The sequence below is a fragment of the Melospiza georgiana genome, chromosome 2 (assembly GCF_028018845.1).
Source record: "Melospiza georgiana isolate bMelGeo1 chromosome 2, bMelGeo1.pri, whole genome shotgun sequence".
NCBI classification, from domain to species: Eukaryota; Metazoa; Chordata; class Aves; order Passeriformes; family Passerellidae; genus Melospiza; species Melospiza georgiana.
This window is the reverse complement of record NC_080431.1, coordinates 76,912,853-76,928,341: the sequence shown is the minus strand read 5'-3', so window position 1 is coordinate 76,928,341 and position 15,489 is coordinate 76,912,853. Positions and strand designations below refer to the sequence as shown.

At 41.2% G+C, this 15,489-nt stretch overlaps 1 protein-coding gene across 5 annotated transcripts in view; it reads right to left on the bottom strand.

Moving 5' to 3' along the window:
- The window catches only part of TENM4 (teneurin transmembrane protein 4), a 594,684-nt gene that overhangs the window by 103,945 nt on the left and 475,250 nt on the right, over positions 1-15,489 (bottom strand). For 3 of the 5 annotated variants that reach the window (XM_058018885.1, XM_058018886.1, XM_058018887.1), the window contains 2 exons: positions 9,816-9,842; positions 2,370-2,516 (listed from right to left, as the gene is read on the bottom strand). In XM_058018885.1, the coding sequence (XP_057874868.1) occupies positions 2,370-2,516; positions 9,816-9,842 (174 nt within the window). The remainder of the gene's footprint in view (positions 1-2,369; positions 2,517-9,815; positions 9,843-15,489) is intronic. The other 2 variants (XM_058018888.1, XM_058018889.1) reach the window with 1 other exon arrangement.

Here is a 15,489-nt window from a genome sequence, read left to right as displayed (position 1 = left end):
AGTTTTTTCTATCAGTTTTTCTATCAGTTTTTCCTGAACTGATGCTGGATGATCACCTGCTCTCAGTTACTCACTACAGCTTCTTTCAAGTTGATGGGCTTGGTTTTTAAAAGTGTAAACAAAGTGGACCTGGGTGTGAAACCTAAGTGCTAGCTTTGATAAAGGACACTTTGTGGAGAGGGAACTGCACTCAGAAACAACTTTTTACTAGCCTTAACAAAGACTACATTTCACCAAGTTTCTTTGAGTGACTCCTGCTCAGCTTGTTATTGTTTATCTGAACAGCCTCCAAATTTAAGAGCTGAACACACCCTGTAATTTAGCACCCGTCTCCCTCAGGGCATGATTAGGCTGGGAGCTGATGAAAACGTTTCTGACTTCAGCTCTCATTATCCTGAGGAATTTCCGGCTGCAGAGATTTTGATTAGCAGACACTTGACACCACAGTGTAGGAACCAGGTATGAGCTCAAGCAGAATGAACGCCCCGGCACTGTGAGCAGCCCCAATAACCTCTTTCTTACCACTCGTGATACCCATTTTGACTAGGCCAGTTGTTTGACTTCTAAAGCTTCATGGAAGGACTTCTACCTCCATTGCCAACATTCATGAGCAAATTCCATGTTTGGATTCCTTCCAGTGAACCAAAATAAACCACCTTTCTTCAGCCCTGAGCATGCATCACTCCAGTGTATGTGACAGAATTCCAAAAGGTGGAGAAGGCACAGTGCTCATTGAAGAGAGCCCTTAGCAGTAACACAGCCAAATCAAAGGCACAGTGTATGACTGATTATCTGTATCTGTAATGCACACCATGTACATTTTCTTTTTTTTGAGTGTACGAAGAGTAAAGTCATCACCCATTTGTGGGCTCTGACACATGAACAAGCTGCCACAAGTAAGTTACAACCTATCAGTTGCTCTGTTCTTGCTGTGCACGCCATTGCTCCACACAGATTCACCAAATGCCAGTTAGTAGTTTATGTGCACTAACTTGTAAACCTGTCAATGCCTTTCGTCTCTCCTGTGTACATCTGCTGTCCTGCAGGCTTGCAAGGCAGCTCATTTCAAGGTGAGGGTAACCTAGGTAAAAAGGTTAACCCTTGATTCAGGAGATCCAAAGAGATGCTCAGGGTCTTTTCCTGCTCTTTGTGATATCATACAGTTGTGATTTACATGGTATGTTAGGCTGGATTACTCCTTCTGTCTCTCTCTTACTAAAGACTTCACATGGCTTTTGCTGGTTATTTTTTTCCATGGAAACTGGGACTAACCTTTGGTCTATTTACCATACTTTTACACATCTGATGTGATGACCTTTATTGCTGCCCTGTGTCAGCTGTAAATAGAAAAGACAAGTCAGTGATATTCAGTTCCATATGAGGTAAAAAGCCATCTTTGTTTTATAGTGTGTACTCTTTGTATGGTACTCCAATTTTTTCATCTTTTCTGCAGAGCTAATTTGGTCCATTTGCCATGCCAGATGTGCAGAAGTATTTTAAATATTCAATCAGAATCACAGTTTTTGTGAAGCAGATAATCACAGACTTGGCTTGGCTACTATTTTTTTTAAACTGTACTGTTCTTGTGAATATGATAAAACAGAGACTTGCAAAATGCAGTCTCCACTTCACAGTCTGGGACCTGGCCCAGACTTGTGGTTTACAAAGCCTTTTGCTGAGTGACAACAAAACAAATTATGCAGTCTCCCTTATGCCTTAAATTTAATATCTCATCTCCTGCTCTCTAATTCAAACCTTCACACTGCACCACAGTTTCCTTTGTAATGAGATAACTCTGAATATTAAGTTTGCATTACACAGAGCTATTATTCACATGCCTGACATCATTACATACGGAACAGTAATCAATAAAACATGGTTTGAAAGGGATTGGATGGCTTGTGGGCATGGGGATCAGACACCCAAGTTTCTAAGTTTATGAAAAATATCCATCCAAAGTCAGTAGTGACCAACTGCAGAGCCTTGATGAAAGCCTCAGGCAGCGAGGGCAAAGTTTGAACAGTCAGGGATGTTCACTGTCTGAGGTGGTCCCATCGTGTCACTGCTGAGCCACTTGGCTGGGATGGAGGGACTGGACAGGTGCACAGCCTCCGCCTGCTCTCTGCCCTATGGACTTGATTTGAAGACAAACAAATGTCCCTCTTCAGCCCTGGCACTCCAGATCCAAACCCATTTAATCTGAACTCAAATCCACTCTGGCTGAGTCAGCCTGGCAGATTTTGCTGTCTGCTCTCTACCAGCTGTCAAAAAAACAATCTGCCCTGCAGAATCAAGCCCAGATGACTGTTCACTGTGAGAGGTTTATAGGCTCTGTGAAGCCTGACGTATCACATGTGCTCGTGTCCTACCTCCATCGTTGTCTTTCCCATCACCGCATGCCGTCTCCATGGAAGTGTCACAGCCTGCTCCTCTCCAGCCCAGCTGGCAGACGCAGTGCCAGCCGTTCATGTCCAGAGTGCATCTGCCATTGCCATTGCACAAGCCAGGGCATCCCTCTGCAAGGCAAACAGCCACACATTCAAATACACTCAAAACACAAAGCAACACAGCCTGGAAAGGGCCTCATTGAACAGCTCTCTCCCTTTGCCTTCAGTTGATTTCTCCACTCCCACTTGGTGTCTTCCCACCTGGAATGAACTCGCTTTGGTGTCAGGATGGTGGTGACTACTCAATGGGCAGCTGCTTCTGGCTCTCCCAGGAGGTCCTCACAGCCCAACCACACTCACTGCACTGAGGAAATGGTGAGTTTCAGGGGGGCACTGAGATATTCCTGCTTCGTTGGTTGCAAAGGCAAGGCAGCACATTGCCCTCCAAGCCTCTCAAAACATTTGGTATGTGGAGACTAGTACTTAGGGTTACCTAAGTTGCATTTGGGATTAAAGTTCTCAACACCCAGCAGAATAAAGCAGATGGCTTTCAATAATACTGAGATCTCAGACTGGTAAGCATTCAAAACCAGCTGGAAAGGGAAAGGTAGAAAATATTTTGAAGACATCCAGTTTCTTTCCTGTAGTAATTTTGGGAGAGATTCATCTCATCTGGTTCAAATTAATTTAAAACTTCAACTCTCTGTAGTCAGCAGAGAAACAGACTGTCCCAGGGCAGAAGTCTCCTCATGGGGGTTTGATGCTCATGGTGATGAGCTAAAGCATGCTCTGGAAACATCCATTTCTCTCCAGTGATTAGAGAGAGTCACTGTACAGAGGCAGGCATTTTATAGGTGATAAAATTTAGTTTGGGAGGATGAACACCAACCTCCCTGTCTGCTCACTAGGGTTTGGTTTTCTCATCTGATGACCTCCTGCTGAGATTTTTGTACTTCCCCCCCACCCCTTCAAGGAACAGCAGAGCAATTTCCACAGTAAGCAGTGGTGTGAGGGAGGCTGCTTAGCTTAAGCCCCTCTGGGGGCTTTTTACCTGCCGAGCTCAAAAATCTTTACCACCAAGCTGTCAGAAATGTAAGAGACACTTAACAGCTTAGGAAACTGAAGTACAAGGGACTGAAGTGACTGTGAAGGTCACTCAGCAGGACTGATTACACCAGGGAAACAATTCAGTCTTCCTAAGCCCTGTTTTAATGCTTTCTCTATTTATATGTGTGTAGTGCTATCCTGCCACATAGTCTGAGTTTTTTAAGGTCCTCAGCTTTGCAAGACAGGTTTGTGAACCCGTGTGAACGACAAAGACCTATTCTGTGCTAAATACAGTGAAGAGGTGTGCATTGTCTCAACACCTGTTTGACCATATGATGTGTGAGGGTCTCCCCAAGGCAGAGCTGGGACCCAATCTAGAGTATCCCATGCCATAGTGCGTCCTGCACTGGGAAATGCAGCTTAGAAATGCCTTTCAAACAAAAAAAACCTGTTTCACAGCGAGATTTTTAAGTTCACAGAACCTTTCACAGGGAACAGAAAAAAACAAACATTTTTTTAGGACTGTTTTTTTAACAAGTGATTGATTTACACGAGCCAAATGGAAAAAGGAACAAAGGTGGTAAGGAAAAGTCCTTTAGAAGGATCTTAAATATATTTCTCCTTTACAAATGAATTTGTTGCATTTCAGTCTTTTAAATGTGTATTCTGGGATGCAGCAAATGTGTTTGTATGTGTCAGTGTGCTGTTGTGCATTTTGGTATTTACACACTATATTAGTATTTATATACTACAGAAGAGCTATTTATAAGCAAGGCTACTTGAAATTCTTAATTTTAATATCCTTCCTTTAGTTACTTACAACAGGGCCAAACATTTAACCATTACATCAGATTTTTTCCATGCTACAGCTAATTTATATGTTTGATCCCTTTACTTACTTTCAGTACAAGCTGAAAGCATTCAGCTATTTTGAGAATGAAAGAGGAAGAACAGTATTAAATAACCTCCTAAAATTACTTGGCTAGGTGGGTAATCCCATTTTGGAGTAGATATATCTAATTTGGATGAGACCATCCTGACAGTAGAGATAGGAGTTTTTCCCCTCTCTAAAAATCACAGAACTGTAGAACAGTTTGGGTTGGAATGGGCCTAAATGGCCATGGAATTCCAATCTCCCTGCCATGGCCAGGAATACTTTCCACTAGACCAGGAAGCTTGAAGTCCCATTCAATCTGGCTCTTCAAGTGCTGGGATATCCACAGCTTCCCTGGGCAACCTGTGCCATTGCTTTGGTTTGTCTAGATGAAAAGCCTCTGAAGAAATCTCGCTTTATGTGTATACTGGGTGGCTCCACTACAGCTTGGCTGGTGTATCACCACTGAGAGCACACCTCTTGTTTTTACTCCTCAGACTCTCTAAAACTTTTGCCAAAAAGTTCTCTTCTCTCTTACAGTTGCAGAGACTGGGCAGAACAAAGGGGCTGTAGTGTTGACCTGGACAGGAGTGAAGTGAGAACCAGAAAGAGCTGGATGATCTTGGCTCATTGAGAAGTGCCTGGGAAATGTAAGGGAAAGCTAATCTCTCTATAAAACAAAGACCTCATACAGAACTGCATGTGCTCTACTCTCCCATGTTTAGGAAAAAGGGAATTTGGAGTGGCAGAAAACAGATGCTATAGTTCGGAGGAAGCACCTTTGGCATCTGAGGAAATGGGAAGAGCTTGATTTGTCTCTCCTTGGACAATAGTGGCTGAAAAGACTATGATTTTTTTTCCCAAAAGTTAATGAAACACATAAACATTGAGAAGGGAAAACTTCTTAAAAGCTATTTAAGGTAAAGAGAGTATTGCTGGCACAAAAACAAATGGACATGAATAAATTCTGGCTGGAAATTAGGAAAAAAAATCATTTGCAAGGATCAAAGGAATGAAGTTCTGGAGCAGACTCCCTGTGGGAGTGTTAAGGAGAAGATTCTTCAGTTACTTTTCCATAGAGCTTGGTAAATTTATATAAAGTTTTACACAATGTGTCCTTGCCAGCAAAAGACTAGACTCTAACTGAGGTGACTCCTTTCAATCCTATGTAAATTTTGTGTGCAAGTCATTGTCTATATGAAACATGCTTGAGATTTCAGGATTTACTCTGAAATCTTCTTGATCTGCACCCAGAGAAAGCAAGTCAAGCATTTCAGAAAGAGGACAAGCAGAGAAAAAGCATCGGTCAGGAGAGGAGAGGAGAGACGAGAGCAAGTATCTCATAAGAATATCTATTCTTCTTCTTGAATACTACAGGAATCCAGGGTGCCCTGATGAGAGATAAGCATCTGTAGATACCTAAAGTAGGGTAACTCCTGCAATTTTATACTCCACTGTCTTGGCACTCTTTAAGTCTAGAAAGTAAGTTTGTCCCTTCCCACTAAGGAGAATGTAATCTCTGCTTCTTAGTAGATAAAGCTCTTCCAAGGAACCAGAAAGAACTGTTTCCTGATGACAGAAATGGCTCTTCACAGGTATAGGAACATAGAGATTTTCCAGACTACATAGTTCATTAAAATTTCAATGCTGTGAGGATTAAACTGTACCCCTAGTATCATGGTTTGGTAGGAGAGCAGACATTTTAAAGATGAATAGAGAAAGCAAACCATTAAAAGGAAAAAAAATACAGCAGTTGTTAGAGGACTTGGGTTTTCAGAAAGTTAGAAGACAACAGAGATGCACAAGCCAATATAGCCAGGAGAATGGACCTATAAGCACTATTTCTGAAGTGGTTCAGTGCACAGAGACTTTACCATCACTTACACTACACAGATAGGATGGTACAATCTTCCTCATTCCACAAACAGTGCACTTCAAAGCACTTGATGAAAAGATGATACAAAATAAACTTTATCCTCTCCTTTTCCCCCATGCTGGGGAATAAAGCAAAGAGATCATCTTGTTTCCGAATTGCTTCTGAATGTCACCACAGCAGGATGGCTTAATCCTCAGATTTACACCACCATAATCTTGCAGCTCTGATTTCTCATGGCTAGAAGTCACCAAAGATCCATTATTCCTGTTTGTGGTGTTAACTCTACTTGGGTGACTAAGAGAATTAAATACGTGAATAGGGCTCTTTCGGCAAAGGGGGAGGAAACCCTTTACGTGAATTTCAAACTTAAGCACATATAAGTGCTGATGAAAGATTCTGAAGGGCATTCACAAAGATGTTCAGTCTGCCATGCAAGTGAGAGAACAGACCAGGGAAGCAATATAAAAAGTGGGTTAATTTTGAAACAGAGCAGTACAGACCATCAGAGTCAAAGGAGACTGTCACCAGAAGTCATCCTGCAATTTTTAAGACTGTTGGTAAAATAATCTGCTCTTAATGATCTGTACAGTTAAAGCCTTCTCTAATTAGTCCAACTATAAGCAATATTTACTGGTATTTTTCTTCAAGGCAAACCTCACTGCCACTTGAAATAAGACTTAGAAGAAAAGGCTATTTATTATCTTTCCTTCACTGTCAGTAGGAGAGCCCTGATGGAGGTTCTTATGAAGTCCCAGAGAGCAGCTGAGCTCTGGGAAAGGTAGGACATGGCTGAATGCAACACGTGAAGATGCAAATGCCTGAAGCTTGAGAGAACAACAAACGCTATGAGACCTGCAGAAGTTTTCCTAAGACTTATAGGGGAGGAGTAAAGCATCAGCTGATCCTTGCAAACTATGAAAGCTTGTCACAAAACCAACTCAACTCTGAAACTACCACTGTGATATTCTGTGGTGACTGGAATCCAGAAATCCTTAATCAGATGTGTCCTCTAATAGGAAGGTTAAGAAGTTACTGACCAGAGCTCCTACACTGGTAACTGTGCAAATGAGGGAACTGGCCTTAGTCAGACCTTGGGTTCTTACTTGCTCTCACACTTCAGGAGCAGCCCTTGCAGCCACCCCTGAATTCTAATGTTGTTCAGCAACTTTAAAATTCAAACTAGCTGTTTATATATGCATCACTACAGTGTTGATGTGGTTAATGATTACTTTTGAAGATTAAGAACTGATATTCAGTAATAGAAATTAATTAAACTGATGTACCATCAGATTCAGTAATATTCTGGATGGAGACACTCTCTCTAAAATCAGCATCTCTTTTAATTATTATTAAAATAATAGGCACCTCTTCTCATTTTAAGCACTACCAATGTTAATTAGGCCTTAGTTTAGAAGACTCTACTCTGAGTCTAGTTAGAGCTTTTTCATTTAATTATGCTGATATTTGCTATTAAAAGTTGCCCTCCCATTTAGGAACAATTCTACATCTTCTCTGACTGACTGGTTTATTGTAAAGCTGTAGGAAAAATTCAGCAGTAAATCAGGCTCACCCTTTGACAACAGGATTACTGGGAAGGGATTTCAACCAGAAAGATGTTAATAATTAAGAAAGCCAAAAGGGCATGAGCAATTTAGTTTTGAAAAATGCACACCATGCAGTTAGCCAAGTAGAAAACCATGTACTTTTAATGTTTCAGCTATTGCTAATCTTTCCAAAAGCAGCCATGCATAGCAAGGGACGATCTTTTATTCTTAGTATGTTACTTAACCTGTTACCTACTGAAAGACTCATTAAATATAATGTGTCTTTATTATTGGGCATAAAGGTGAGTCAAAAAGCTACCTGGAGGAAAAATGACATCTACAAAAGACTTAGTTAAAAAAATTGGGCCACTGAATGGGCAAATCAGTACTGAAGGTTCCTTGCCAGGCTCTGCAGGTTGATTTTTCATCTCTTCTATGCCCTCAATGCTTATCTGCTACTTTTTCATGCAGCCTTCTCCAATACACATTGAGATGAAAAGGAGGAGTCCCGGGGTTTTGAAATGCAAAACACTGAGATGTGGAGCATTAACAGCAGGTTCTGATCAGCTCCCTAGTGATGGCCCATATCTTCCTCTGAGGATGCCACCATGTTTACTTCATAAGGGCACAATAAATGTCCCTCTTTCCCTGATCTAAGAAAGGGAATGTACTTTTTCCTCCCAATTTAAATAGAGTCAAACACTGGAGTTTTTTGGTGCTAAGCAATGAGAGAAAACTAACTACCACTGTACAATCAACTGATCCATAAAGAGAGGTCCAAGGACAGCTACCAGTTGCTGCATTACACTGAAGACGGAAGTATTTAAATTATGGACATTTCCTCATCACTGGTCTTTGTCTATTCAAACATTTTGCCTATTTCCAGTTGTTCCTGAATCTGCCTTTAAAAAAAGAAAAACACTGCATTGTAAATTCTCCTAGAGAAGTGAAGTCAGTAGGGCAACCATGTTTCTTGTCACACCACACAAGCCCTATATGGCAAAGACTTCATTTTAACTGCTCATGGGGTCAATACTTGAGCATATCTGCTCTTCAGCCTCAGCCTCTCACAGCTGCTATTTTTGATTGCTCAAAACCTGAAAAGAAGGATAGTACTACAGAAAAAAATTGATTTGTTCAACCTGATTTTTTGGTTTGCTCAACCAGCAAACATATGAAGCTAGCATGGTGTAAACCTTGTGTTGCTGTTAGTGTCAAATCAGCCATGTAGAAAAATATTAAAGTCCAACTCAATCATATTTATTGTCAGACTGTTGTATTTAACCATATGCATGCTATTTCAATATTTTTCAAAACCTAAGTGCATTGTTGAACTGTCTGTTTCTATTAAAAAGTCCTAAAGCAATTTAGCTCATTGTTCTGATTAACAAATAACTGATTTTTTTAAAAAACAGCAGGCGATCACTGTTCTTGAACAGTTCAATTCCTTTTCTTCTTTTTTGAAGAAAGACCTGTGTCCTAGACTTGTGTTACACTTACAAACCGGAGCATAAGGTTGGATTTTGTTGTAGTGTACATTAATGCAGCATTCACTAATTTCCACAGATTTTGCAGATTTATGCAACCAGAGATTTTGGGATCATAACATTTCTGTATTATGAGAAAAGCCCTCAATATATAATTACTTAAAGCTTCCATGTAGGAGTTGGCAGTTGTGGATCAAAAACATGAAGACTCCACATAGAAAGTGCACTCACCTGTGTTACAAAATGGACCATAGACATTTAATTAAAACACATCACTGTACAGGGTTCCTGCTGTATTCACAGACACTTGTTTTCTCCTGACTTGCCTCACCTGAGTGGGAAGGGTGAGGATGAGAGATGATTTGGAGGGGAGGGCAGGGACAAGGGAATGGGTAGGAACACTGATACGATGTTAACACAGGGTCACAGCACTTACAGAGGTATTTCCTACATAAATGACTGGAAAGTTCACCCTTCCAGACATTAGGGACCACTTTGGAGACAATGAGGAAGAGATGCAACCTCAACACAGCATGTTCACGGTGCATTTTTTAAAAAGAAACACAAAGACAATAGGAAAAAAAGGAAGGAAGAGCATACCTTTCACTACCTTATCCAGATAGTGAGCTTGGGAGATAAAAGACAGGACATTTAAGGTAGGATTGAATAAGTGCATTGCGGCTTACTACGAGACTGTGCAGGTGCTAGAAAGGCAAAGGAGAGTTCACTGTGATATGAAAAGAAAAACCTTGATTATGAGGAGAGAAAAAAGGAAGAAGAGTGGAGCACAGTGCTCCTCAGTCAAATGGCTTGAGAAAGCTGTGTTAAGGCATTCAGTCATCTTTGCTCATTAAGATCAGGAAGAAAAACAGGAAAGTTCTATATATATATTTATGTGTTTATATATATATATATATATATATATATATATATATATAGGTATATCTGTATATATGTATATCAGGATATTGCAATGCTCTGATGATTTGCAAGTCTCTCTCCACTTTACTGACTGCTTTGCAATTCATCAGGAAAGCAGAGACATTTGAAAGTCCTCCACCTTACCTGATTGTCTTATATTTTTCCATGCAAAAAGGCACAGTTCCGTCACCTTACCAGACTGGTACAGGCTTTTCCCTCGATCTTTTTAATGGTAATATACTGCATTTATGCAGCATTTTCTAGCCCTAGATCAAATTACTTTACAAATATTAAATTAACCTCCTGGAAAATATAAGAGATAGGCAAGTATTAATATATTAATTTTAAGGAGGGCTAAAGAAAAAGTTATAGACATCATGGGAGCAGTCATTTACCCAATTCCCATGGAACACTGATGTGGAAAACCACCTTCTTACTGATTTTCTGGTGTTGAGCAGAAGGCTGGTGGCAAAGACATCCTGCCTCAGAGACCCTTGGTTCATGCCAGCAGGCGGCACTCTCTGTCCTAACACCTGCTGGTCTTTAATAACAAAAGAGAGGCTCTGAGTCTTGCATTTCTCTATTTCAATATCTACTTAAACATTATTTCCCTTGTTCTCTTGCCTGCTCCCTGCAATCTCAGCCTCAGCTGTGTCCTGGTACTTTTTGAAGAAGTTTTTGTTTCAGGCTCGTTCAGGCAGACTGTCTTCCGGGGAGGTCATGGCCCTTGCAGGAATTATTTTTCCATCCTGTGAATGTAATGGATCTGTACAGGAACCAAGTGGAGAGGGCTGGGAGAGCTCACCCAGTGCGGGGCAGTTATGAGGCTTGGCAAAGAGGTGAATTAATCATGTTGATGTGGGGGGAGCGATGCAGGAAGCACAGCATCACCATCTGCCTGGATGGTGGCTGAAGCCCAGGTATCTATGTCCTGAATTTTGACATCCCCAGCAGCCCAACCTCTTAGCTCATTTTGCAGCTGATGGCAGTGAAGGTAGTTGTCAATGCCAACCATGTGTCAGTTATGTATCAATGTTTTCTTGTAATTTGAAAAACAATGAGGTTTCCTACAGGAGCAGCAGGAATCTTTCTTTTCTAAACCCATACAGGCTATACTTCTGCCACTAAAATATCATCTTATTCCCTACAGACACTCCTTTGGAAACCCTGTGGGCATGCGGGACATGCTGAGAAATTATGCAGGAGTTTAGAAGAAAAGCTACTTTTCTAAGGAGTCCTCTGCACTGAAAGGCACCACCACACTCAGCTCCATGTCACCACCCTACTTCCTGGAAGCCACTTTAGAACTGCTAGGGAGGAGCTCCTGTGGCCATTTTCCAGTGTGAAAGCCTCCTTGTTTTACAGCCTGAGCTGACTTGACTTGGTTTGCTTTGTCTGAAACACAATGGGAATGATAACAAGTACTTCTCTTGGCTTGCAGAGAGGGAGGGAAAGAACAGAAGTGAGAGCTGCTGCAGGCAGGTCCTTGAGAAGGACTTGTTTCCCACTATGCTCTCCTTCTTCATTTCCCAAATATTCTTTTTCCCTTTATCTTTCCTATGAGGTGAAGTGGACAGAGCCTCAGGGAAATCACTGGAGTTAAACTGAGATCACACAAATGTGAAAGAGAGGAGAAAGTAAACATCCATTGGTGAACCAGGGACAGCATGTGAAGTTTATGCTACAGGGTCAGGGAAAACACTGTCTTTGAAGTTAATCTGTGCTTAATATTTACTGGCAAATATGCTGCCAAACTATTTAAGGCCAGATTACCTTCAGATTGGTTCAAGATCATGTCAGAACAAAGCAGCAAGTGCGTATTTTCCACTGACTGCTATAACCATGGTCTTCTCTTGCCCAAAGGTACCCATCTCACCCAGGCAGGGAAGTGAGTGCCAGAGGGTAAAACACAGCTCAGCTTCTGCTGCAGATGCACTTGAGCACTGACTGTTGGGCAGCGGGTAGAATCATAGAATCATAGACCTGGAAAAGACCTCTAAGATCATCAAGTGCAACCACTAAACTCTGTCCCTAAGCACCACATCTATGAGATGGCAAGAACCTTCCCCAGACACTGGGAGGCTTATTTTTGTCTTGGGCCATGCATGGACTGTGTTGCCTTATGGATTCAAAGGGCACAAGTGATGTGTTAAAAAGCTGGGGGAAAAGAGACCAGGATCCACCTGTAATGTGCCCTGTCTGGATTCCAGCTGCTCCAGCAGAAACGGCGAGGCACTGATTACAACCTAAGCTATTCAGAACATGTGTGATTATTTATGCAAGAAGACTGATGAAAGGCAAACTTAAAGGGGCAGATTTCTCAAAAATCAGAGTTTTGCTATGTAAAACAAACCCCAGGCTGATGGCGCCATAAGCAGAAGCTGGCGTGGGACAGGCTGTCTGCCTGTCTGTCTGGGCATTGTTATTGCATCCATCACCCGTGCGTGCCAGGACCAGATTTCCGAAAGGAGTTACACATGTGGCTTTTGCAGAGATCAATGGGGATTAGGCACTGAGGTGCTTTGAAATCCTGCTAGGTAGGCTGTGGAGTGTTTGGAGAGCTAGCTGCTGGTCCCTCAGGTGTCCAGAGACTCTGGAGTATTTAGCTGCAGCAACTGAACTTCCAGAGATGGCTTTGGTCTTGTGTCCAGGCTGTTCAAGGATAGTGAATATCCCAACTCCACCATGCAGGGAAGCCCCCTGTATGAAATCATACAAGCTGGAGAGGGAGTTTTCACAAGGGCTTATAATCATAGGACAGGAGAGAACAGCCTTTAGCTGAAGGAGGACAGGTTTAGATTGGGTATTTGGAAGAAATTTTTTTACGTTTAAGGGTGGTGAGGCACTGGCACAGGTTGCCCAGAGAAATGTAGATTCCTCATTCCTGGAAGTTTTCAAGACAACATTGAATGGGGCTTGGAGCAACCTGGTCAAGCAAAAGGTTCCCTATCCATGTCAGTGGGGTTGGAACTAAATGATCTTAAAGGTCCAAACAATTTTTTGATTCTATGACTCTTAAACCCAGGAAATTTTCTGTGCTGCTTTCTGTGAGGCAAACCCTTAGAGCAGCCTACAAGAGAGCTAAGCTGTAATTTGGTCTTTCAGAGCGCACAGTAAGAGGGTTTATTTCATCTTTAAACTCAATGCTCCTAAAACCCACCGTGCTTCCTGGATGTAGTTTGGGCCAGAACAGAAGAAACTTGAATTCCTGCAATGTCTCTAACTAGAGATGAATTAGGAACATGCTGGAGAACCCATCACGGGAGTCTGGCACTGATGTTGTTGACACAATGTGTTTTGTTCCTTCCAGAAAATGACTGAACCCTTCTGCTGGGTTTCAGGATTCCTGCAGTTAGATAATCAATTTTCTGCTCTATTCCCCTGCACTAAGTCTGCTGAATTGGGATGATGAATGCAAGCTTCGGCATCAATTTCCTAGTTGGGAATTAACTGGAGTTACTCTAATGAAATCTCTGAATGTGAGCAATCAAGATAGTACATTTAGTGACACAATTCTTTGTAGGAGCAAACAAAATTAATCCACTGGGATCAGAATACCTTAAACACCATAAGGAAGAGCCTCCTATGACCTACAAAACAAAAGGATGTCTTACTCTCACACATGCTCGACAGGAAATGGAAGAAGTGTCCCCTACTGGTACGGTCCATTTCTACCGTGTTACCTGCACACACGGCAATACTGGTCAAGCATCACTTCAGCAATGGGGGTTTATGCTTGTCAGTGCTAAAGCAAACCGGGCCATGACACAGACATGTACGGAATTACCATCAACAGAACAATTTGCCATGCAGGGAAATTACACAAGGACAAGGGGAATGCTTTCCACGTACTTAATGTAATTCCAAGCCAATGTCCTTTCATTTGTGCCAACATAACTCCTGCTAAAACCATTCAATTTTCCTGGGTATTCACAACTTTGCCAAATCTCCTTTGCATTCTACACATTTATCAGTGAAATATTCTGTAGGAAATAGTGTTTACAGCTTCAGAGGCAGGAGACTATGTACAAATTTGTTTTTAAATCACCATGCAAGGAGATGAGGAGAGGGGAAAGTGAAAAGAAATAGAGTTGCTCCAGGATGTTATGTATCCAAGAATGATTCCTAAACCAAGGCAGACTGCAACAGGAAGGTAGCAGCACATAAAATGAGAGTGTGCACCAGTAAAATCTCAATGCTGACTGCATTGCAGTGCTGGCCTTTCCCATGATAACATTTATACTTAGAGTGAGGAATACTACAAATAAATTTAATTACCATGAAAGATAAAAGCTTGTTGTTCGAAAACAGTCCAGGCATATCAGCTGTGTGGAGAATTATCATATACTGAACTAATGGCATTTTGATTTTACAGCAGAACTAATAAAATGGCACTAAGGGAATGAATCAGGCTTTTTTTTGTCCTGCATAAATAAGTTCCATATAAAATTGTCCCCTGGATTTGGGGCCTTTTGCTGAATTTTTTTTTTTACTCTCATGAATCTGTGCTGCTTTCCAAATCAAACTGCTTGAATAAAAGGCTGTAAAATAATATTATGGAAACAGGATTTCAATTAACACAAGACTGCTCTCTTTTCATTTTAAAGTCATTTAAGAAACGTGGGTTTTTCAGTCCTTTACTCAGGAAAATATATGAAAGCTGCTAGGGACATCAACAAGACAGCAGAATGTAATGTCTAATGAGACAGAGGAAGTTTTAAAAGCAAGATATTTTTCATTAGGGGGATGCATGTGGAGACCTTAATGTGATAGGCTGACATTAGCATAAATAAATGATAAGTAGAATTGAGTCACAGATATGGTTTGCACCATTATCCTAATGCTGAAATCAAAATACTGAGATCAGGCTTCATTTCCTGTCTTTGCGTGTGCAAATGCACCTGGTGTTCAAGCAAGGGAAGTGATGTCTCATGTAACTAAGCTGCTAATCCACACAAATAGCTATGCTGATATTTGCCCAGGTATTGCTAGTGGTTAGTCTTGATGAAGTGTGATTTTTAGTTATCATAACACAATGTAAGTAACATAGAGGTAAATTTTCCTTGTCTTTAAAAGAAGCTGATTAAAATAAAATGACTGGAGGAGAATTTTCATTCTGGAACGATTCTTTTAAAGTCAACTGAATTTTTTCAGGTCCACACTGGCATCGTTGAGAATAGAACTGGATTCACTAATTTAGTTTTCTATTAATATACAATAAAAGGTATCTGGAGAATTTAGGGCTACTGATTTAATAGCATGACTACGGAAGGGGAACTGAAGAGGCTAAATGCTTGACAATCAGAAAGAAGGAAGAAGGAAAAATGCATTAAGTAGTTAAGTGAGAGAAGGA